This window comes from Mustela erminea, chromosome 11 (genome assembly GCF_009829155.1).
Source record: "Mustela erminea isolate mMusErm1 chromosome 11, mMusErm1.Pri, whole genome shotgun sequence".
Lineage (NCBI taxonomy): Eukaryota > Metazoa > Chordata > Mammalia > Carnivora > Mustelidae > Mustela > Mustela erminea.
The window spans coordinates 3076882-3101675 of record NC_045624.1 but is presented as its reverse complement, the minus strand read 5'-3'; the positions used below and the strand labels follow the sequence as shown (position 1 = coordinate 3101675).

General features: G+C 57.2%; 1 protein-coding gene across 4 annotated transcripts in view; it reads left to right on the top strand.

Moving 5' to 3' along the window:
* DPP6 (dipeptidyl peptidase like 6) overlaps nucleotides 1-24794 on the top strand; it is an 854966-nt gene that overhangs the window by 722427 nt on the left and 107745 nt on the right. For all 4 annotated transcript variants that reach the window (XM_032304848.1, XM_032304850.1, XM_032304847.1 and 1 more), the window contains exon 8: nucleotides 16181-16301. In XM_032304848.1, the coding sequence (XP_032160739.1) occupies nucleotides 16181-16301 (121 nt within the window). The remainder of the gene's footprint in view (nucleotides 1-16180; nucleotides 16302-24794) is intronic.

Genomic DNA, 24794 nt, shown 5'->3' with positions numbered 1-24794 from the left:
GTGCACAAAACTCTGTTGTTTAGGGGGAAATCATCTCATAAATGTGGGGGGGAGGGTCAAGAGGCACCAAAATGTGTGGGGTCGTTCTCTAGGGCTTTGAGAACTTGGGTTTTCCAATCCTAATTTATGATTCTGGAGTAGCAGCTGAGTCTTAAAGGTTCAGGGGTGGGGGGCAGGCAAGCCCAGCTACTCACCATCCTTTTCTCCTTGCCGTGGTTTTACTGGAGAATTGTTGTCTCTGCTCTTTCTTTTTTTCCTGAGTTACGTTCTACCTCTCAGGGGTCTTTGAGGAAGGGTGGTCCTGAGAGTCCCTAAAAGGAGGTTTCAGAAGCAAAAGCCTCCAGATTTAACATGCGTCATGGTAACGCCGGTCCCTCCCGGCCGCCACAGCGTGCTGGTCCCCAGGAAGGCAGCAGGGACCCCTGCCCCGACGCTGTCCCATTAAGCCTCCCCCAAGTCCCATCTGCAGAACACCAAGTCATATTGTGCTGCTGGAATGTCTCCTGATGTTTTAAGGAGTTTGAAACTTTGCTTTCTTAATTAACATTTCCATCTTGCTAAAATTCTGAGCACACTGATTTTTCAGAAGGGCTAGTTACCAGGCTCCCAGCAGAAGGTCAGCTGCGTATTAAAATATTTCATCGCACGATCCCTGCTGAGCTCAAAGGTGCCCTCATTCAGCCGAGCCAGCCTCCCAGACGGCGGGAGGCCCCTGGCTGGTGCGGCTCCCAGAGTCGGGGGCCTCGGCTGAACCAGGCCCAGCCCTGGGCTCTGGTAGGCCCTGTTACCGGAGAGGCTCCCACCTCTTAAGAGCGGTCTGTCCGTACGTGCACAAACCCGATGTGTGCGGTGGGGTAACCAGCACCTCTCCTGGCCACCCCTCCTCCCCGGCTGCAGGCATGGAGCTCCCTGTCATGTGGCCCATCACAGCCGTGCAGCTCCTGTGAGTCTGGAAGGCTCCGGAAGGTTCCGGCTAAACCTGAGCAAAAACAACCCTCCTGAAATACCTCTCCAGCGCCGCTGGGGTAGTTACAGCTGCCACGTATGAAGGCTGGGGTACAGGTGTGTGTGTCTGTACAAGAAGACGGACATGTGGGGTTTATAGAGATTTTCAACCTGTCCCAGGAGTTCCCAATCCACGACCTAAGTAAGGAGATCAGCTTCTGGTCCCTCAAGGCCCCCGCGCCCTCCCCACTCTGGATGAGTCACCTAAATCCTGGATGACCAGCTGTCCCAGCTTTTCTGGGATGGGGGGGATGTCCCAGGCTGCTCAGAGGCCCAGTGCTAACACCAGGGGTGTTCCAGACAAGCAGGGCTGTCGCTCACGCGGGGACAAGTCTCCGGAGCAGGGAGCCCGCCCCGCCCCAGCCCAGGGCTCCGGGTGAGCCCACAGCCCCTCCACCCCTTCCCCCAAGCACAGCCACCCACCCCGATCCCCGAGCAGCTGCCCGACCTCACGTGGGAGCCCGGTTGTGGGCTCTTCCCCACCTGCGGCCACGGTGCCTCAGATCACCGGGGGTTGGCAGCTCGCACGAGGTCCGGAAGAGCCGCCGCTCCTGTGTCATCGCCCAGAGAGGCTCCGTGTCTGTCTGTGGGGAACGCTGCGTGGGAACGCCACAGAGAGAGCTCATGTCTGGTGCAGGACGAGGGGAGGACAGCACGAGGCCCCAGGCCACCCGCCCTGCCCCCACTTGCCCCAGCCACGGGCGCACAGCATGGGGGCCAGCGCGGCCAAGGTCAGGAAGGAAGAGCTCAGACAAGTCTAACCAACAGCACAGCCGCGCATTCGCCCAGGGCACGACGAGCGGAAAGGACGTCACCGCAGCCTGGAGAAGATCGCTGTTCTGACGGACACCCTCCGAGACGTGACCCGAGAAACTGTCACACGGTTTTAGAAACGAGTCTCACCTCCGCGTTTTTAAGACACGGGAACGTGCTAAGTGATGGCTACAGGGCAGAGAGCAGACAGGGCCCTCGGCCACATGCGAGTGACCTGGTGGTCCCCGAATTTGGAGGTGGGGTGAGGGTCGTTGAGGAGGCTTCCTGCACCGCACAGGGCCATCCTGGGCTCTGCAGAGCAGGACACGGACACGTCACTGTGGACTTAGTCTAGGCTCCCCGGCCCCGGAGCTGCCTCCCCTCGGGAGATTTAAATACCCCGAGACGCGTGACCTGAAACACCTGTTGTGCCCTTGCACTGCCTTCCCTCAGCCTGGGGCTTCCAGGTACAGCCTGTGACTGGTGGCCCAGCAGGCTGTGTGTGCAGAACACCTATCCCCATGTGGAGAGGAAGGCCAGGGCAGCAGCCCACGATCCCTGGGAGTTCCTCCTGCAAGCTGGGGTCATTTTGGCCGCAGAACCAGAGGCCCCCAGTTCGGTCTGTTCATCCCCATGGAGCAACCCGCCAGGAGAGTCGGAGGGTTCTCATCCTCTCCAGAATGTTTAGTTGTTTTAATATGAATTGCCGAGTGATACGGGGCTCATTTCAAACAGAGGCAATAATGGCAGAAAACTAGGTCAGGCTGGAACAGGGGTAGCATTGAAAGTCAAAGGCGCCGCCTCCTCCGTGCTGGCTTCAGGGACTGGCAGGCTCTGCCTGGCTCTAGCTACACCCACCTTGTGTGGTAAATACCCGTTTCCAGACCTTCTCCCTGAACACACGACATCCTGTGGGCGTTAGGAGAGTGACCCCTTCGTTCTCTTACCCTGACTCTCGCTCAGTCCCAGGGCCAGGCTCATTTTTGCCTGTTATTAATTATTATTACTTATTGATTTTCCTATTGTAAAAATAACACAGAACATAGAAAAAATTTCACAAAAAGGAAAAATATCTCCTTATCATAGTATGAGACACTCCATGTCCACAGATAATTACTGCTAATATTTTGGTGTGTCTTCATAATCTTGCTTCCCAGAGTAGATGCCCTCCTCATACAATTATCAGTATTCCAGCCCGACTTCTGTGCCTAGAACTTTATATAATCAAATACTCGTACGCATAATTTTTTATAGTTATGCAATATTTCATAGAGTGGATTTATAGAAATGTATATAACCATTCTCTCGCTGGACATCTAGACTGTTGATAATACTCAGTATTAGAATTGATGCAGTAGAGTATTTGGGGCCTAAAATGTTCCTGATTCACAGTGATGGGGTCAAGAACTCTGAACAGTCTTGGGCTCCACACGTGCAACTATAAGTTGTTTTCCGTGCGCTCCCTCGCCTGTTCTCACGGCATATCCACCAACACCGGGTCTCATCATTTAAGAAAAATATTGGTGATTCTACGATTTAAAACAGTCTTTGCTAATCTAATCCAATGGCATAATGCCACAAATTAATACCCATGCTGTCTTTTCTTGTGAATTACCTGGTCTTGGTCCATTCATCTTTTTCTTTTTTTTTTTTTTAAGATTTTGTTTATTTGTCAGACAGAGCGAGAGAGAACAGGGGGGTGGGCTTGGGTGGGCAGACAGAGGGCGGGGGGGAAGCAGGCTCCCTGCTGAGCAGGAGACCCTGTGCGGGGCTCGATCCCAGGACCCTGAGTCCATGACCCGAGCCGAAGGCCGAGGCTCCACCCGCTGAGCCCCCCGGCTCCCGGCTAGTTCATCTCTTACTTCCTTCCACCGTGTAGGTACGAGAGGACGGGAGATCAGTGGTGGAGGGGTACAGGCAGCAGAAACGGGTGTGCGGCCCCCCCGGCCCCACGGCAGCGGTCTCCTGAGCAGGCGTGGCAGGCTTCCTAGTAGGACGCGCTCTTCCTGCCCTGCCTGCCCTCTGGGGAGCCGCCAATGAGCAGTAACAAGCTCGGGAGGGGGAATCGGGGCTTCAGAGACCTCGGATCATCTACAGACTAGATAAGGAGACCCTCGGTGCTGAGGGACGGGCTGCCTCACATCGCCTCGGAGAAGAAGAAAGTTCGAAGACCGGTGGCCCGGGGACATCAGAGGGACCGCGTGTGAATGGGGTGAGCCGGCCTGTCTGGGAGGCCGTGGGCAGCATCAGCGTGGCCTCACCCCAGACATCACTGTCCACGGAGCTCGGGGGTTCCAACCAGCGAGCCCGGAAGAAGGGTTACCAGGAGCCGCTCCAGAGGTCACATGCTGGTGCCCAGAGGTCATTCATGTTTGCCCCACATGCTGAAAGCTCCAGAAACTTGTCAGGGGGGGAAAGAAGTGAATGTTTCCATTCCTCGGGAATATCGTGGGGCACGCACTTCTTCGGAGCAGAAGACTTTTGGCAACCGGGGAAGCTTCTCATGAAGTACGGTCTGCAAGTGTTGATGGGGCAAGAGAGGAAGACACAGTGTTAGCTACAGTCAGTGAACTCGCTGCTCGTGGGGAGTTTTCCAACATCGGTGTTTCCCTGCAGCCTCTGTAAAGACCCGGGGATCAGTCATTCTTCCCAGGAGAGCGCTCAGGATTGTTGGTTCTGACGGTCTGGGAGAGGCCGCAAGGCCCAACGCAGGGGTTGCCGCATTCCCGCGTTCGCCGTCACGGGAGGGCTTGCTAAGTCCCACTGGGTCCCGGGCGCAACCCGAGAGGGAGCATTCCAATGTGTTCCCCGGCATTATGGTGCTGCTGGCCCTGGGCTGTCCTCGGGAGTCACGGGCATAGTGGATCCAGAAACAGGGTGTTCTCCTGCCACTCACCAGCAGTGTGACCTTAGCCAAAGCTTACGCGTTCGGAGCCTTTCCAAGGTGTCTGGACAAGGAGAGGCCACAGATCATGGACTCAGAGTCCTGGTTCTTCAGCCCACATGGTGCACCGATCCGCACGTGAGAGTCCTGCTTTCCCTCCCCCCCAAAAGGGGGGAAATAATCCACAATCACACCTGTCTCAGAGGATTAAGAAAATTAGCATTTGAAAGTGCAGAACAATGTCTGGCTGATAGGACGCCCTCATGAGCATGGAATGAAAATAAATACATACGAAGCATCTGCCCACGCTGGGTGCCGTAGCGAGCCCTCAGCAAACAGTAGTGACCACTGCTGGGATCATGGACACGATTCCGCCCATCAGCAAAGACTTCGCACCAACCAGTCTGCGAGGTTCTGATGTGGCCATGAACGGAAACACAGCTCAGGTCTCCGCGTTCGTGGGACTTCCGTTTTGTGCAGATTCCGTGGAGGAGGGTCCGGTATGGGGGAGGGAGGGGGAGATGCTGCACGCGAGCTTCAGAGAGCGGGGTCACCGCCGTCGGCTGTCTGCACGGAGCTCGCCACGCAGTGCAGTGGGAGGACACCGTTTTGGGGCGTTCAGACTTAAGCTAAGCCAAGATTCCTGGAGGCCGAAAGGAACACGAGAAGGGCACTCAAGGATTGTGCCACGGTGACATACGGTGTTCTTGGGCTGACTCGGGCTTCTTCAGAAGTGTTCTTGGATGGACACATCAGGGCTTTACCAGTAGATCGTGCACCTTTTCACCGCTTCTGCTGACTGACCCTCATCTCTACAACTGCGAGCCTTCGAGGTTGGTAGATCTCTGAATAGCATCAGATGCCGCCTTCGGCGAATGGGAGAACAAACCCTCAAAGCTATTCTTCAGAAAATGCAGGCATGAGACATCCTCCCGAATCCAGAATGCTCATGGTTGCACACGGCACACGAGCTGCTGTCCATTGTCTGCCCTAATTTTGTAAATATAAGCATGGATGAGAATGTGCTTGGACCAGGCAAGGAGCTCCCGGAGGACAAAAACTTGTTATTATCCACAATACCCACACAAGGAAGAGCTTTGCAGAGGAAGAACAGGATTTTTCAGTTATAAGAACAGCATTGCAAATTACACTAGAATAAAAAAAAAAAGAAAGTCTCTTACCTACCAGGGATACACAGGATAGGCATCAGGCGTAGCTGTATCCAGGTGCTAGGAGCAAATCCTCAGGTGTGCACCTGTCTCTCCCTCAACCTATCTTGCTTTCTTGCTTTCCTTTTTCCTTTTTCCTGCCACGCTGAATCCTTTAAAGATCAGCAGCAAGCTCTGACACCCACAATGACATGTCGTGATGCTTGGGGTTCAACCAGTGAGTTGAGGGGCTAAGGGAATGCCAATCCCCTTGGAGCAGAGACTGGGAATGCCCGGGGCCCGCATGGCCCTGTCCGGGGGCTGCCGCAGACCACACAGGGTCATGGTGTGGGCTGTGGTGCTGCTCAAGATACAAGAGGAAGGAGGGAGCAGGATCCCGTTCAGGGTTGCCCAAGGTCGTTCAGGGTCACCAGGCTGTTTTCACGGTAGGGGTGAGTACTGCCCATCTCCCCCGCAGCCTGAGACACGAATCGCTCCAGACCAAGGGCATGTGGTCCCTTCCACCCGGACTGTCTGTGCCCCCATCTCAGGTGGGATCATGGTTTCCGACCTGAGCTGCTCCACGGATGCCCAGTGGACACCAGCCTCCACCCCCCTGAGTGTGAGGAGACGCTCAAACTGCCACTCCTCTAAGCCATGTCCAGCCAGTATCACACCTGGGAACTCGCCCGCATGGTGGCGTCCCCATGGCCAGCACGAGGCCCATGCCACCATCGTCCCTCGGCAGGACTGCCCCACTGGGGTCCCTTGTGCACTCGTTGCGCCCTGCTCCTACACGGCAGCGGGTGGTCGTGGAGAGCACAGGATGCACAGCCCCACGTTTACAGCAGCTGACAACTGCGGTGAACACCGGAGCCCTCCAGGTCCCCTGTCCTTAAAGGAAAGCACAAAGGCATTACTGCAGACGGCAGGGCCTGCCTCGGCTCTCCCGGCCCCTTCTCCACCACGCCCTCCACACAGTCGCCTTGAGCGCCAGCCTCCTGCATTCCGCCCTGGGCGCCTCCACGTGCCTCTGTGTCCTGCAGGGCTCAGTCCCTCCCCCGGGCCAGCCTCCACCTTCCCTTCCCTTGCCCACTCCCACGCCGTCCTCAGGAACCCACCGCCCAGGCCGCCTCGGGTGCCGTGCTCTCTCCTGCCAGCACTTCCCGGCCAGGGGGAGTTTCAGGAACCCAGACCGTCCCGGGTGGTCCCGGGGCCTCAGAGACCCTCGGCCACGCGGGGGCTGTACGCGGTGATCGCACACGTATTCCTGCAGGGAGACTGCTGGCTGCTGCGTCCGGCCGGGCCGCCGCGCCGCGCTCCCAGGTCTGCAAGCAGCATCACTTGCGTTTAGCGAACCGTAAGGTCTTTGCTCCCGTGAGGAGGCCAGCAGCGTCACGGTGGACGCCCAACGTGAGGGGCTGAATAAATGCCCAGGAACGTGATGTGTTTGGAGACCTCTTCCTTGGCTTGGGGAAAGGTAGCACCTCCGGACTCTCCGGGTTAACGTGTGTGTCCAGCGAGAGGACGCAGGGAGATTTTTCTGGGTGGGTGAGCACGAAAGGAAGGGTCTCCTCGAGCGTGAAGGCTGCCTGCTGGGCGGGTCGTCAGTGTGGCGTTCCCGGTGTCTCTGGGTCTGGGTTGGCGTTTTGAAAGGATGAGGCAGCGCAGGTCCCTTCTGGTAAGATAGTTTTAGATTATCTGTCAGACTTTTCCTTTCCTGGCACTGGAATCTGCCTGCAGGATCAAAACCTTTTTAACTTGCTGGAGTGGGCATGGGCTGTGATGGGGGACCCTGAGTTTTGCGGGACAACGTGCGGGAGCGGCTGTGAGGACCCTGCTGGCGGAGGGGTCGTGGCCATCTGCAGTGACAGTCAGCTGGGCTGGGACACGTGCTCTGCTCATCACGTGTTCCCTTCAAACCTGCTTTAGGACCTTCAAGGTTTCCTCCCCTGGATCATCTCCGACAGGTGTGGCCAGTGTGGCTGGCCGTATTTCGAGGGCGGGACCGGTTAAGTGGTTTTTGTCGAGACCTGCCGCTGTCTGGGCGAGAACCAGTGTAAGAACCAAGGGCTCCAAGTTTCAGGCTGGTGGAGGTCCTGGAGATGTGAACCATCTGCCCAGGTAGACGGAGTTGTCGTCGCTGCCCAGACGCGATGTGGCCCTGCCCAGCACGGGGCGGGCGCCCAGCCAGGGTCATCGGAGCCACTCGAGTCAGGGGATGTGAGCTTGGTGGGGACCTCCCCAAACTGGGCAAGAAAGCCCCAGGATCTTAAAGCCCCTCGTTGCTGAGCAGCCTGGGCCTCCCCTCCACCCGCCCATTCTCCAGATGCGGTTCTAAACGAGGATCACAGACGGCCCCTTCCTTGCCCGAGTGAGCAGAGGCATAGCCAAATTACAAGTAATAGGAGAGCAAAACAGAGCAAGGAAAGAATTTATTTAATGTCCTGTGATATCAGTCTCTGTTCCCCTCAGAAGAGCACATGGCATTCTTAGCCCTATAGGGCAAGCAATGTCTGGGCTTCGATGGTTTGATAAACAACACCGTCCCTCCGTGATAAGATCTCTTTTCCTTATTCATGAGTACAAACGCTTCTGTATCTTCTCGGTCTTTGTGTGGGTCTTTGATGGACCTGTCATGTCCTTGACCCGTTCTTTTAGCTGCACAGTGAACATGGTTCATGCTTTCCGCTCAGGAATTTATTCTAGTGACACTGGAGATGCAGGCAGATTCTGGACGAAGATGCAGCCATAGCATTTTTATTGTGGTAAAAACAGAATCGAGTCAAAAATAGGAACGTAATTAACATCTCCGAAGAGACGTGTCCCAGCGATGCTTCGTGAGGTCGAAAAGCATCTTTGACATAAATCTTACATTGGTGTGCAGAGTCATATATGTTATATGATCTTAGTTTTATTAAAAGCTGGAGTTTGTACCCATCCACCAACATACACACACACACTCATGCACACACACTCACACACAGACACACATCTGGGAGGGAATAAAACACATCAAAGTCCCTTCCAGTAGCCTTATTCTGTGTGTCCGTGGGGTCTGTAGGATTACCACATCCTCCCTGTTTTCTTTACATGCTGTGATAGTGGGCAGTGCCTGCGGCCCGGGGTTGGTGGGTTTGGGGGTCCTCATAGGCAAGCTGACTGGGGGACTTCAGCCAGTCTGCTGTACAGAGAAACCCAGCGCTGTTTCGCCCGTGTCCTCGCTCAGTGTTGAGGTGTCTCCCTTGTAATGACTCCCTGGTCAGTTCACTCCAGGAAGGACTCGGAGCTCCCGCCTTCCTGGGTTTCTGCCAACATGAGCCCAGGGCGGGTAGGATGTGCCTGGAGCCCGAAGGCGGCTCCGAGCCCCTGTAGTGGTCTGTACCGATCGAGCAAGCATTCTGACTTGAACGTCCATGAAAGCCATGCTGGCGTCCGCTTGGCCCGGAAGACTAGAGACAAGAACTAGTGCTGAGGGGTGGTGGGTGTCCCTCTCCCGCAGGATTGCATGAAGCAGTGCCCCCACCACCAAAAAGCAGCCGAGATCACAGCTCCGGCTTCCACCCAGTATGTACTGGTCCCGTCGTCCAGGTGCAGGGTGTCAAAGACAGTGTCGCCTACGTTTAGAATCCCATCTGCCACGCTAGGTGTCCAAGACGACAGAAACAAAGTTAGTCCAAAGTCAGCATCCATGCCAACCGGACCGACCCTGAGTTCCAGATGACCTCACAGCAGGGTCTTTCAGTCCGTTAGCCATGGTCAGTCCTTCCAGCTCGCTGTATGGGCCTGTCGTGGGGGGCGTTTGCAGGACTGGACGTGGCATTTATTGTGCATCTAGAAATCAGAGCCATCCGGGAGCACGGGCCTGACCAGGGCAGACTCCCAGGGACCTACTGGCCACCACCATCAACATTTTGCTCTTCACCGGTCTCCTAAAAGATATGTGGCCCAGGCTGCAAGATCCAGACACAAGATCTGTGTTCTGGGGACCTGTGATGTAGGTTAACTGTGTGGAGCACATCCCGTGGGGTTAGGATGGCCTGCTGCAAAGACGATAGTTCGCTTTAGGAATGAATTCCTTACGATGGCTTCTGAGCCTGTGCTGAGTGCTAGTCGCTCCCGTGCCCCACCCAGGCGGCTCTATGTTTCACCCCGGGGATCAAATTCCGTAGCATATGTAATGGGGTCTCTCATCCGTACTGGCTCCGGAAACATTAGCAACGTGTGCTGGCTCAGGACCAGGGACAGCTCAAGACGTTAGGCAAGGGGAAAAGCACCCGTAAGTAATTCCTGCTCTGGGGGCGGCTCCTTGAGGTCAGGAAAGTCGGCCGCCCGGGCCAGCCAGAGAGGCCCGGGGAAACACAGCCACCGGGGTTTCTTAGCCGCCGGGTGGGGAACCCACGCTCCCCTTCAATGCCAGCATGTGGGGCTCGCTGTGCATGTTGAAATCGCTGTGAATGCCGAAAGATGTGGAAGCTGGAGGGAATCCTGGAGAGCCAGGCGACCTCCCATCCCGATGGTGGAGGAGGTGAGGTTCGGCGAGCGACCCATGCAACGCAGTCCGCCGGTGGTCTCCACCGGAACCGAGGTTTCTACCTCAAGTCCCGTGTACCCCCACCTCCTCATGCCACACCGACCTGTGCTGCTTTTGCCCATCCTGGAGCTGCTCCGTAGGCGTCCCCGTTGGCCTGGATTTTCCAGCAGTGAACGCTGACTTGCACCCGATCGCCGTAATGATCTCGTCCTTGGCTCCTGAGCCGAGTAGCCCCCACTGCAGCGTCCGCACCCGTGAGCTTTGTCGTAACCCCCGCGACGTGAGGATAAGCGTCTTACCGCCACTTACTCTGAGTCCGTGTTGGAAATACTGAGCGTGTTTGACTAACACTCCGTGGCTGCACTCACACGGACAGAGCTTGATTTCTTCTAAGTTAGCTGAAGTTTCAGGAGCTTTTGGATTCCAGAACAAGTGAAAGTCTCAATTAGTCAAAATCCAGCTAACTCCTGTATTAAGTATCAGGGTGTGCTACCCGCGTGGAGGAGATCCGCCAGCACATGGAGCATCGGGGAAACGAGTCTGAGCAGGGACGGCGATTCGGCCCTGTCCGTTCATCTGCGATACACCGACGGTTCTAGGCCATGAAAATGTGTGATTCTGTTGATGACCTCAGGCAACATGGGGTCCTGACTCAGTAATAACGCCACGCCGTAGACCTCGTTCTAGTCACTAAACCAGGAGAGCAGAAAAACATGGAAATATTTCCCTCAAAGATGGAGCCCGAAAAGATCTTTTCTTTACTTCAGGAACTCACCTGGAAAGTCGGTTGAACTGAAGTTCACGGCCCTCCGGAGAATTCCGACTCATTGAACTTTCCCAGAATTCACTGTAACCATGAGTGTTGAGTCATGTAACCACGAACCGTATTGAGTCAAAGTGCTTCTTAAAAAATCAGTCTAATAAAAAGGGGAAGTGTTTTGTAAGAAATAGTGGAGCTTGTACTTCCAGTCCCGTTGGGTTTGTACTTCTGACCTCTCTGTTGAAGACCCAGGTGCGGGCGGGGCGGGGGCAGGCTGACGTGGCTGTACGTACGTGGGCTCTCGCCGTCTACTCCAGGGGCGGCAGAAGGAACTAAAGCGCCCAGAGGTGAGGAAGGGATGGGGCTCGGTGAGTCAGGACACGGGGAAGCAAACTTGCCGGAGACCTTCGTCTGGCATCTGGCTCACACGGGTCCGTAAGGGGGACGGTCACACTCGTAGTCCTGGTAAGGGTGCCGAGCGGGGAAGAGGGGCGTCCCCACCTGGCTGGCATCGGAGGGGACCGTGGAGAAGGATGTGCAGGTGCTCAAGGGGCAGCAGCTCTGGACGGCAGCGAAGGCGAAACAGATCAGACCATCAGAAGCTGCCGGTGAAGTCCAAGGGGAGCGCGCAGGAGCCACACGTCAGGCCCTCAAAGTAGAGGAGACGCTCCCACTTCCCACGCCGTCACGTGCCCTGCCTGGACCTTGGTGCTCCCTCATGCCAGAGCCTCTCCTCATGCAGCCACGTGCGTGTCGTGGAGAGGCAGTCACGGGGAGGGCAGCGACTGGGCGGACGGAGCCCAGCACAGCCTCCCGGGAGGCCCGGGACATGGGCAGGCAGCGGGGGAAGCCGTCTCCGGTGAGGAGAGAGAAGGTCCTGAGGAGGGGACACTTGGAAGCCCCAGAAAGGGCAGAGCTTCCGGGAGGGGCGTCAGCATGGCAGGGTGCAGGACGCGGGGACTGCCTGCTGTCCCCAGCAGGTACCGTGGTGCCCAGAGACCACACAGGAGGGGAACAGAACGATCTGATTCCTTTGGGGGAACCTGAGCACATGTTTTTTAAAGCTTTCTGGAAGAGAGACTCGAGGCCAAGCTCCGTGCCTGGGATCACAGGGCCTCGGGGTGATGACGTGTGCTGTAGGCTTGGCAGCCTTTCCACTGACGACGCTCGAGCGGCCTCGGGTCCCAGGGCAGCTGTCAAGTGCGGAATCTGGACAGACACCGCGGGCACGGTCATCCTGAGATAGAGGTGGACGGCCCCTTGACTGAACGGATTCTAGAACCGTGGCTGGTAGGACCTGGGAGCTAGCCAGTGAGGCCCCGCAGTCACGCAGCCCCAGACCCAGGCCTACCTGAGTACAGCAGGGCACAGGGGCCACCGGTGAGGGCTGCTGTGTCAGCCGGAAGATCCTAACGATGGTGACACTGTGACATCACCCTGGGCGTTTGTGTTCTTCTGCGTGAGAGAGAAGCGGCCAGAGGGACAGCGGGGACTCACAGTGGCTCGGACACTCATCCCTGGTCTCGGGCTCATGGCTGGTTAGAAATCACACCGTTCGCTTATTTAACAAATTGCTATAAAGAGGCGGCGTGCCATGGCACGCCTGAGTCCCCGAGTTCCTGCCTCCCCTTGGGGCACGGCGTTTCGCATCCCCAGGGCCCCTGGCTTGGACCCCCACTGCACCGCCGGCCAGCAAGCTGGAGGTCAAGCTACTCAGCCTCCCTGTGCTCGTGTCTTCCTCCTCGAAACAAGGCCGCGGCGGATCCACAGCGTCGCGTGAAAACGAATGAGCGTTTACCAAGTATATGAAAATGTGTGGTCGACATGTGCCCACAAAATAACCCGAAATGGACCAAAGGCCCGAATGTAAGTGCTAAAACTATACGAGCCGAAGAGGAAACCATGGGGGTAAACGTTCATGACCTTGGACTTGGTCATTCTTAGATGTGACACGAAAAGCACAAGAGGAAAAAAGAAAAAAATTCTGTAAATCGGCCTTGAGCAAAATTAGAAGCTAGTCTGGCTCCGGTGTCGCCTCCCCCGAAACTTCTCCTGATCCCTTCCGATGGAACGGGTTTTCATAGTGATGACGCGACAACAGCAGACACGCCGCTGAGCCGGCACTCGGTGCGGACGCTGCTCCACGCGCTTCCCAGCGTCCGCTCACTCGTCACACCCGCCAGCGTCCGCTTCTGCTGCCATCTCCAGTGACGGAAGAATCCGAGCCCGGGTCACGCCGCGCCGGCTCTGTGCCCCCACGGGCTGTGGCGCGGAGCTCTGTGCCCCGAGCTGGTCCAGTCTCGACCCCCATTTGCAGATGTGAGCCCCTGGGTCTGCCTTTGCCCCGGCAGGTCCCCCTGTGTCGTCGGCCCACCGTGACTCCTGCTGGGGAGGGAGAGTGAGGGAGACGGTCAGGCCAGTGTCCTGGAGTCCTGCAGGGCCTTGAACCCTGAACCAGACGTTTAAACTCGGTTCCATGCCCCAGAAAAGCCACTGCAGGTTTCCAGGAACAGTGCTTTAGGAAACAGGATCGGGACTGGGACGCGTGAGATGCTTTGAGGGAGGGAAGCAGGGACACCTGCGCTCTATGGGGGACCCTGGGGGGGGGGGGTCAGCCCCAGCAGGGTAAGGGAGAAGCCACTGCAGGAGGGCAGCTAAAGTCTTTGCACGTCGGGGGGCGAGGCGGGGACCGGAGCGGCACGGGGAAGGCATCGAGGTGCTCCCACGGCGCTGGGAACCGCGATGATGGCCCACGTGCCGAGCAGGGCTGGGGAGTGGAGGACTCCGCCGCTGGCCCCAGTGCCTGTCCTGCCCCTGCCAGCGCCTGTCCCCAGGTGCAGAGCTGCACACAGCCCCCGTCTCCGACCCTGGGAGCTCCACCGGCAGGTCTGGAGAAAACGGAAAACGTCTCCCAAGCAAAGCACACTCTTCCTTACAACGCGTTTCTTTTCATTTTCCTCCCATTAAAAATAAAACAAGGTGATAAAGGATTTAATGTCTATCGTAGCACATCTTACTCACTCGAAATATTAATTGGCTGTGCTCTGATTTGATTCAGAAATTTATTACAGGCTTAGAATACATAAAAGAGGTTAAAATTTAGTAATAACATCTTCCCCTTAGGCAAACTCACGAGAACAGCCACTGAAGTTAGATCAGGATGTATACGTGTGTCTGGGGGTCTCCCAGCTCCTTCCCGGGTGGAGTGAATCCCGGAAGCGCCAGGCGTCGTCCGCAGAAATCTGACACTTGGCACTTTCAGATCTGCCGTCGGTGAGAGCCATCTGGGGAAACTGCCTTTTTTGTGTTTTCAATTTTAAAAAAAAGTTAATATTTCCACCTTTTCCTCTCTCTGTGGTCTCTTAAAAGACACTGACGGTATTTTTTATAGACTCTTTTAAAAGAAAACACCTGGTTTGAGCCCTGTGCCCGGTCCACACGGCTGGGATGGCGTGGACGTGGCCCCTGGACAGGGAAGACTGGATGGAGCAGGTGCGGAAACTCGGGGCCCAGCAGATGTGCACCTCCGAGGGCTCGCACACTCTGCCGGCTCTGGCAGAGCTTCAGGGGACATTGGGTTTTCCCTGGGCCATGGGTTTGCCCATTTGGCGGCATGCTGGAATCACGCGGGACCCTTCTTTAAAATTCTGATTCCCGGCTCTCGCCCCTCGATACTGATCATGGGGCTGGGCTGGGGACCAGGCAGTGGAGTTTTAAGGGCTCCCCGGATCCTGCTAGTGGCCAGCATTGGAGAACGACTGACCAAGACCGTCCTGCCCTCCACGAGCGGGTCACCGCCACCCAGCGGCTCAGCAGCACCTCTGCCTTCACCCAGACCTGGGTTCACTCAGCGCAGTCAGCGGCCCCTCCCGGCTGGTGTCCCCAGCGCCCCCTTGTGAGATGACCAGGCCAGCCACACGGTCCCCCGCTCATGGCCCCGCTGCCTTCTCGTCGCCGGGAGACGCCCATCGAACTGGGTTGCCCCTGCTGCTGGTGGGGTCCCACGAGAGGGGACAGACCCTGCGGGAGCCGGCACCTGCCGTTCCCTGTCCGCCACCTCCGCGGACACCCCGCGCCCACGCCGGCTCGGCTCTCCTCCTGCGCTGCTGCTCCTGTGCACTGAGCTTCTCGGCCCATCGCCGTCCTACTCTTCGCCGCGCCCTCAGCACGAACAGCACTTTCTTGAAATCCCGTCGCCTGGCGCGGCACGGGGGACCCTGGGGGACCTCAGGCTGAGCGAAATAAGCCAGTCTCAGAAGGACGGACATTGCGTGATTCCATTTACACGGGATGCTTCGAGTCACCAGCTTCGTGGAGACCGAAGGCAGACGGGGGCGCCAGGGCCGCGGGGGCCGCGAGCATCAGCGTTCGTGGGGACAGTCTCTGCTGGGCATGATGGGAAGGTTCTGAAGACGGTGACGTGCTGGTGGCACAATCGTGTGAATGCGCGATGCCACCAGATTATACTCTAGACCGTGGTCATGGTGGCCAGCTTTGCGTCGTGTGTGTTTTTCCACAGTAAGAAAAACTTCCATCATGTTCTCAGTGAATCGTTGACCTAAGTTAGGGAATCCTGTTATGTGTTCCCGGAGCCCCGCTCTCCCCATCAGAACATTCTCCTGGTGAAGTCTGACTCCTTTACCGGATTGTAAGCGGAATGAAAGCCCGTTTGTGTCCCACCCCATTAAACACGGCACCTCCGGTGAGGGGCACGGGGGGTACCCCTCGTTAACTGCAGTGACTACCGAATGAGTAAATGCCGGGTTTCCCGGGTTTGAGCCCAGCACCGCCAAGAACAGCACAGTAGTGCGAACAGACAACGCGGTTTGGTGGGGAAGCCCCTAAAGGACGAGACCCCGGACTGTCCCGTCCTGGGAGATGAGTGCGTGGGGCGAACTGTGGGAAGCAGGAGACTCTGAGTAACTGGAAACGCGGGGCCCGCAGGTGAGCCCCAGAGGATCCCCGCGCCACCCTTGTTCTAGCAGAGAAACGCACCAGGCGGAAGCAAAGCACGTCACCGCCTTCCGATTTCTTAAGAACACCCTGTTCACAACCACGTCCTGGGCTAACACTGTGTTTTCTCTCCTCCTGATTAGATATTCATCTTCGAAAACAATATCTACTACTGCGCGCACGTCGGGAAGCAGGCCATCCGAGTGGTGTCAACCGGGAAGGAAGGCGTGATTTACAACGGACTCAGCGACTGGCTCTATGAAGGTGAGCCACGCGCGGGCCCGGACGGGGCTGGGGGCCTGCTGCCTGACCAGCAGTGCTGGCTGTTTTCTTGGACTTCAGTCCAGTTAAATCTCCAGTTTCTTAAGGTTCTGCTGGGTTACAAAGATGCCGTTGGAGTTCAGGGAGCATCAGGCCATCAGGGGAGCCCTCGCTTGGTGGCCAGGTGTGCAGAGGTTTCTAGAACCCGAGGTCCTGGGGGAAGAGGCAGTAGGTGCTGTCCTGGGAGGTTTGCACGTGCAGAGCTTTCTCGAGCCCCTCCCCAGGAGGTAGGGTGCCTTGTTGTGCTGGGGGTGGAAGCAAGAGCTGGAGAAGAAATGAGGGGCAAAGCTTTCCAAGGAAGCCAGTCCGGGTGCTCGGCGGTTGTGAGGACGTCCGCCGCGGTGGGTGTTTTCTCCGGCTGGCTTCCCCCGGGCGCCAGTTCTCCCCCGGAATGCATTATTGAATAACTAAAAATGTGAGCAGGAGGCTCTCTTCTTAAACATTTACGATCCGTCTCCGTGCTGATGAGAATCCCGTCGTCACGGCAACACTCCTGACTGGTCGCCATCGCGTTCCGGTCACTGTTCTGGGCACTTTCCTACCTGCTGCCCCACTTCGCCGTCTGTCCATCTGAGTCAGCGCTGAAGGGCGCTGTAGACGGGGCCTTAAACAAGCCTCTGTTCCTCCTGGTTCTGGGGCCACACGTCCAAGCCCGGGATGCCGGCCGAGCCCGTGCCTGTCGACCCACCGCTCTGCTCACAGACGGGGTCTCCTCGCTGCGCCTGCACGTGGCGGAGGCGGGAGACAGATCTGGTCTCCTCGTCCCCTCCTCAGGGCAGTCCCCCCTCGTGATCCCAGCCCCCCTCAAAGACCCCACCCCACCCGGGACTCAGGCTTCAAGGTGAATTCGGGGGGATGCAGACATTCAGCCCACACTGGCCTCACAACAGCGGGGTGACCGCACCCCCACATGGGGCAAGACAAGTCAGGCGTTCGGCCAAGTCCACACAAAGTTAAGGCACGTGTGCTGGGGGTATCACTGGTCGAGTCCAGGGCAAGTGCTTTCTACAAATGCAGGTGGGGTCAGGATCTTACTGCACCAGAGCTGGGCCGACAGGCAGCCTATTCTCCCGAGCCTGCCTGCCTGAGGCCACACGGCCGGGGGACGGTTCCCCATGCCAGGCTGGGTCAAGGAACGATCAAGTCCAGAAAATACCAATTTCCTCAGTGCTGTGCGTTCCTCAAGCTGGGACCGCACTGCGGGCCTAAATCAGAGAGACGGGGAAGCTTAGCACCAGTCACCATCCGCACCCCACGGAGGTCTCCGAAGCAGAAAGTTCTCCGACTCGATTTCTTGTGTCCGTGGCACACGATGAAATGCTCCGTCCTCGGGACAGAGCTGGGTATGAGTTTGACGGACGTACCCACGCTGCGTCCCGGGCACGACGTGGCGCATCCCATCGTCCCGGAAAGCTCCTCTGCGCCCTTCCTGTTCTACCCCCGCCGAGTCTCCTTCCTGATGCCGCGACCGTCCCAACGTCGTAGGGCCTGTTTCCCAGCAGACGTGCCAGAACACGGGTGCCCACCAGGGTGGTCCTCTCCGGGCCAGTCACCCCTCCAGGGGCTTTATTCTAATGTGGGGCTGGCAAGGCTCAGAGCACTTAGGATTCCAGGTTCTGAGTTGCTTTCCGGGCCCTGGGAGAATCAACCTGAAGATTTTATGGCCCATATTGTCCTGGGCCCCACCTGCGGGTGTCACTGGCATGAAAAGGTAACTGGCCGGTGTCCACTCTGGTCATGCCCACAGCCAGCCCTGTATGTGGTTGGCCCCACGTTCCTGAAAGTTCTGCACAGTAGCAACCCGAAGCCCCCGCTAAAAAAGAAAAGATCCTGGAAGCCTGGCTGTAAGAGTTTAGACAGCTCTGGGACTAATCTCCTTTAAAGAAAGAAAAAAAAAAAAACATAACCAGAAGATTTGAAATATCTTTTTTAGTATCTTCCTAATAAAATAAAAAGCTCATTGCTCGGCAATTCAAGTTAAGCTTTTGCTTCAGCAAATCCAGTGAAAGGAAATTTTTCTTCCAGGCATTTACACACAATCATGTTGGCGTGATAACGGCCCCAAATATTTCAAATCAGTCACAGCCGCTGTGGCAGCGTCCTCTGCTTCGTGGTGTTCCCCGGAAGGTTCTAGACCCCCAGGCTTGGGTTTCTCAAGCAGGGGGCCTGAGAGCCTGAGGCATCGTGGTTCCTATTTGAATAACGGGTAGAGGGTAGACTTTGAAGATGGTCTTCTGACTTAACTGTTTCACTTCCAGATGCTTCTTCTAAAAAAAAAAAAAAAGGGCGCCTGGGTGGCTCAGGGGGTTAAAGCCTCTGCCTTTGGCTCAGGTCATGGTCCTGGGGACCTGGGATCGAGCCCTACATCGGGTTCTCTGCTCACTGGGGAGCCTGCTTCCTCCTCTCTCTGCCTACTTGTGATCTCTGTCTGTCAAATAAATAAATAACATCTTTAAAAAGAACAAAAAAAAAAATTGAGAAAAATATGGGGGCTGGGGAACGCGCTGACAGAGCTTGCAGAGGGCCACTTGGAGAGGTGAGCTCCAGGAAGACCCGAGGCTGGGTCAGGGGAGCCACCCTGCCGTCCACAGGCTCGGAATCGTGAATGCATCACCGATTTGCTTTGTTTCCCCAAAGGGGTCTTCAATGCATGGGACATTTCGGGATGCCAACGGCTGAGGGCGGGAAGGGGCGGGAGACTTGGGGGCTGCCGGGACCCTGAGCTCCTTGAACAGAGGTGTGTGCCCACCCGTGGGAGAGTCCGTCCAGCTGACCAAAGCTGGAAACTCGGCGCCGCGTGCCTCCCCGATTCACGGGAGTCCTTGGGTCGTGGTGGCCACAGACTGATTCTGATAAGTAAAGTGCAACCTCGGTTTCATTATTCTGGGCAAACGCCATGCAGTGACACCGAATTCTGTATTGAGTATAAGATTTAAAACTGCTTCTAGTGCCCCACAACTGTGTTAAGGTTTACTGAGGTTGGCTACCCAGAAGCGAAAAGGAAGATGTTCCTGGGTTTTTTGTGGGTTTTTTGGGAACTCTGATCCAGGGTCAGGAACTCACACGCTGAGGCAGTTCGTCTTACTGTCCATGACGTCTCCGTCTCCCCCTCGCCGCTGTGGACGGGGCGTGCGGGTCCGGCACAGGTTTTCTAAGGAGACGTGAAGTCGCTCCGTGTTTGAGCCGTGAGACGACCATTCCTCTGCCATCCCAGCAGTCACGTGCTCCCAGATAAATACCGTTATTCACGGACATGCCGGTATCATGAAACGGCTTGTACCTCGGGGGAGAGTGGGAGGGGCTGGGGTCACTTGAGAGCCAGGTCTTGCCCCACATAGAGAAGCCCTGATCCCCTCAAGTCCTCTGAGACGCAGGTGGGTGCGTGACGGACAGTGAGCTCGGGGCACAGCCTAGAACGTCGGGCCGGGATGATGGGCAGAGCCAAGAGAGTAGCCTGAAGGGTATTTATGTAATGCGTGGCTTGGCACAGATGCGATCCCACGGCTGGATTTTAACCTGAATGTGCCCAGAGTTTAAAGGTACTTGGAGGATGTGGCCCGACCCGAGGACCGTGCGTGACCAGGCAGCCTTGTCCCAGGGGAGTCAGCAGGAACGATGCTTAGTAGAGCCCTCAGCTAGCTTCCCTGTGTGCGTAACTCGAGGTGGTTTTACGATCGTCCAGTCGGGCGCCCGGATGACTGTACCCGTATTTCGGGAAAAGTCCGTGCAGACCGCGATGCCTTCTGCTGTGCCCATGCCTGGTGCCCACTGTGGCCTCTGTCCTTCCGTTTCCTAGAGCCCCCAGTGCTGCTCCCCGGGGCCACGGCCCTCATGGCACTCTGCCCTCTGTCCACCCACCCGGGACCCCCAGATCCCTGTCCACCAGGCCCTGGGCTGCCTGGGCCCCCCCCCCCCGGGAGCTGGTGTGGAAGAGAGGGGCTGTGGCAAGGCGGGCCGACGGGCTGCTGTGGATGGAGGTGTGTCAGCACACCCCAGGTTCGAGCTCAGAATGTTCTAGAAGCACTGTTCTCCCCGTGGGCAGGCTTGCTGTAGAGTTCTGCTAGGCTGGCTTGTCCTGCACATACATCAAAGCGTGGTGCCGTGTCCTCATGTGCCGGGCTCAGCCTTCCGTCCGGAGCCTGCGACGCTGGGACAAGACTCAGGCCTGTGGTTCTTGACACTGTTTGCTGGAGCATCTTGTCCGGGGTCGGCACAGGTGACCCGGCAGCATTTTGTCCCAGCGAGGTGCTCTGAGAGACATCTGCAAAAGGTCAGGGGGCCCAGGTGGATAGATCCGTTACCTCCTGATTTGACGTTTTGGGATGACTCCAGGCCTTACCTCTGATCCACCAAAGGCTGTTGCTGGGGAAAGGCTTCCGTGGGAAGAGACGTCACCGCGGTGAAGGCCTTTGTGCAGATCCGTGGGTTGACCCGATGTGCCTTCCACGGGGGACGGCTCTTCCCTGTTCATCCGCGTCAACGGAACTTTCTCCGTCGCCTGAGATCGCAACAAAGCTCTCAAGCCCTATTTTGCATGGAACACACTTGAGTTTAAGGTCATGGCTTGTCAAGTACGGGGAGCCGTGTCTGCTATAACGCACGTCGATGTCTGGTGTGTGTCCAGCGCCCGCTCGGCTGAGGTCGCAAGCAGACCGAGCCCCCTGGGACTCCGGTGACGGTCTGTCTTCTGGGGCACAGCCTGTGCCTGGCACCGTGGGAGGGAGCTGGGGGTGTATTGCACAACATCATCTCGCTGGTGAGAAGGAGTGTCCCACACCTCTGAAGCCGTCCTTGAAACGTCCCAACAGACACGCAGATGACGAAGATCTGTGGGGCGTGTGGACTCACGCTGGCTGCAGGTCCCCGACGGCTCCTCTCACATTAACCAAGTCTGACGTGCCCGGTCAGGGCAGTCCAGCTGCTCAGAAACTGCCCTGGGAGTGGACAGAAGTGAGTGATTCCGTTGTACGTCATTCCGGCTGGACGGAGAGTTTTAACCTGCGTGATGTGGCCCGTCGTGGACGGACTTGGAATCGTGTGCACGTCTGCGTGTTACTCAAACCGTAGATGCGTGGTTCTTTGGACTCCGTGTCGGTTACGTCTCTGATTGGCAGGACGGGAAATCTCCGGTCAGACCAAGAAATCTCGGCCGGCGCGTGGCCAGAGGCTTGGGACGGGCTTGACGGAGCTGCCCCGGGCGGACGGCACAGCTGTGGCCGGACGTGAGCTACACCACGTGGCAGCTCGTGAACTCGGATGAGGGTTTCAGTCTGCGGGTCTCTGTTTCCTCGTCTGCAAAACAAGGATGGTCGCCATCCGTGCTCCCTGAGGCCGTGAAGGAAATTAAATAAGCTAATGCCGTTCTTAGCCCAGCTCCTGGCGCAGGGGAGCGCCCCTATTAAACCCCCCGTCACTGGACCTGCTAGTTTCCCCAAACCGGAAACACAGCAGAAGTCACGGCCACGTGCTGACCTAGAATCGTCAGGAGTCGGGAGCACGAATGTGTAGTTCCTCCTTCCCCGGCATCAGTTCTGAGACCCATTCAACTCTCTCCATCGCCTGCGGTATCGTTATATAGGAAGCGCGTTTTCTGAGTTCTAGATCAGCCTGGAAGGGTATGCGCAGAGGCGTGAACATCTCTTTGGCGACGTTCCCTCTGCCTTGAGGTTCACCGAGCTGGATCCCCACCACTCCCTCCTTCCTGGCACCCGCCGCAGAGACAGCTGTGTCCTTTATCAGCACCACGGTCTTGTGACTCGGTAAAAATTTAAAAAAAAAAAAAATCACATTTCGTGAGTGCTTGGAGAAATGTAATCCGCATCTGGGAAAGCCACGGACCTGTGACGCACCAGAGGCAGAGCATTGGCTAAACGCAAGGGCAGTCGTTCCGAGCAGTAAGCCGAACGCTCTCGGTATTTAATGTAACTAAAATGAGCATCTTTCCTGCCTCGCCCCGGGGTCCGGCTCCATAAAGCATTAATGACTCTGACTTGGGTAGCATCTAGACGTTCCCTATGGAGACAGAGAACACCTACAGCTGCTCACCCTCATTCAGCTCTGACATCGATACGGGGACGCTCCTTCGGTCTACACTGTCCTCACCCACGGAGGGACACCTGCTGGTTTCCAGACTCTGGACAGTGGTCCACAGCAAGGGATGAAGGCGTCAGATGCATGGTTGGGGAACTAAGACGGCCAGTGCAGATGTGACTGGCTGTCAAGGGCGTGCTGGCCCACGGGGCTGGTCTAGGTGTGTCCGTGCCCAGTGGCTTCCTGTGTCTCTCAGATCCCACCAGACCGTCCTGCCGGTGTGTCTCCCACACACGCCGTTCTGATCTGTCCTCGTGGTGCTGCCTCAGCTCCAAACTTAGACCCAGACATTCTAGAAACTGCCCTGAGGAGCTCAGTGTCCCACGGAAGCCAGCTTGGTCTCCCTCCCTTCACTGTCGTCAGGGTCTCCGTGGCCACGGTTGCCCAGCACATGTAACAACCTCGTTATCAAAAAGCAACAATCACTGTGAACCTCGGTTTGACAACGTTCCACTGTTTATCCCCAAAGATGAAGGAGACGGGCTGACACCGGGGTGCTGGCGACCCTCTGACCAGGACCTGAAGGCTGCAGGGTTCCCGCCGCCCAGACCCAGACTGCCATCTCGTTAAAAGCAAGCCAGGGTTACCCGCTGGAGGAGTGGGACCAGGCACGTCTCCCTGCCACCCACTTGCCTCCTGCACACCCTGCCACACGAACAAACGCCTCGAGTCCTCCACACGCAGCCCTGTGAAGAAAACACGACCCCAGCCTGGGTCACAGCCATGGAAACTGGCCTTACCCACAGTCGGTGAGTCCTCTGTGGTCAGTGGTTCCAGACCTGACCCCCTAACCACCTGCCTCTCGTGGCACTTTCTACACTTCCTTTTTTGCAAATAGGCTGGGTCGCCGCCCGGGTTCTGAGCAGACTGTCACCGTGGCGTAGCCCGCTCTTGGCAGGGGCCCGTCACGCAGCAGGGCTGCCCGTGGCGGCTGAGGTCTCAGACGCGGTGAGCCTCGGACGCCCGTGCACCCGGAATGGACGGTGTCTACCACGGAGAGAACAAAGGTGCTGTTGTCACGGAAAGGTCGGACCCACACCCCCCAAAGCACAGCGTCTCCAGAGCCCACAGTAGAACAAGGGGACACCATGGCCGGGCAGCCCCGTTGGGGACTTCTCCCGAGAGACGGGACATCCTCGCCATGACCTCCCTCTTCTGGTCCCCTTGTTCCCTGAAACAGATGCGCACTTCCCTCCTGACCACTGCAGTGACTGGTCATCCTGGGGTTTAATCAATGTCCTCTCTTAACAGCTTCTGTACCCGGAGCGCACAAGCCAGGAGTTAGCATCGAAACTACACAGTGGACCGTTCGGTGGTGGGACTGGGGAGTTATCCAGGTCGATCTTCGGTGATCTTCTGCTTATCTGGCCACGGTCAAGGTGAAACAGCAGGACACGCTGAAGAGGGACCCATACTCTGCGTTTGGAATCTCTGGCTGGAGGCCGTGGCATCTGGGAGGGCAGCCAGGGACCCTGCGAGGCAAAAACAGCTTCGCTGTGGGGAAACGAGAGATTCAATCCAGAGTCTGCCCTGCAGTCGGGGTAAAGACGGAGCTCGCGACTGACGCTGGGCAGCCCAGCATTCCTCTCCCCAAACGTACGTCCCACCTGATGAGGCAGGAAGGAGCCAGGATTAACGTGGTCTCTGCGAAGAGCAAAACACAACCGAAGCAAACCAAACACCACCTCCATAATTGAAAGCAATAAAGAGGCTCTCTCGCCGTGATCACACGTGCCCCCAAGATCAGGGTCTGAGTGGGGGGGCCCCGCTCCCCGTGGGCACCACAGTCTCAGGCTGCTGGGGCTGCCCTCATCCCGGGCCTGGAAACCACAGCAGCGGGCGCTTCTGTTCACAGTTTATTGTCCATAACTCACGAGCAGGGCCCAGGAGGTGCCATGCCAGGCTCCGTGCCCAGCAGGGAGAACCAGAGAACACGAAGAAGTGGCATTTAAAACTCCTCGTCTGGGCTGCGCGCTTGTGAACCGCAGACCTCAGATCTGGAGCCCAGAGCAGAAGAGGAATCCACAGAGATGCTGGGATCTTTCGGAATCCGTGAGAAGGTTAGAGGATCAGCTTCAGAAAGCAGCCGGAGGACAGCAGCAGCCAAGGGGATCCCCCGGGCCCAGTCTGGTTAGAGTGGACGCCGGGAGGCGGGGATGCGGGAGGAGGACAGGACAGGATGCCGGCGCGTTACGAAACACAGAAATGCCATGTTCCTTGCCTTGGACCACCCGTATTCCACGGAGGCAGGGTGGTCTAAGAAACAGCTAGGATCCACAAGATTTTACCACGACTCCCCGCACTGCCCGCCGCACGGCTGGTAGCTGAGGGGAACGGTCGGAACCA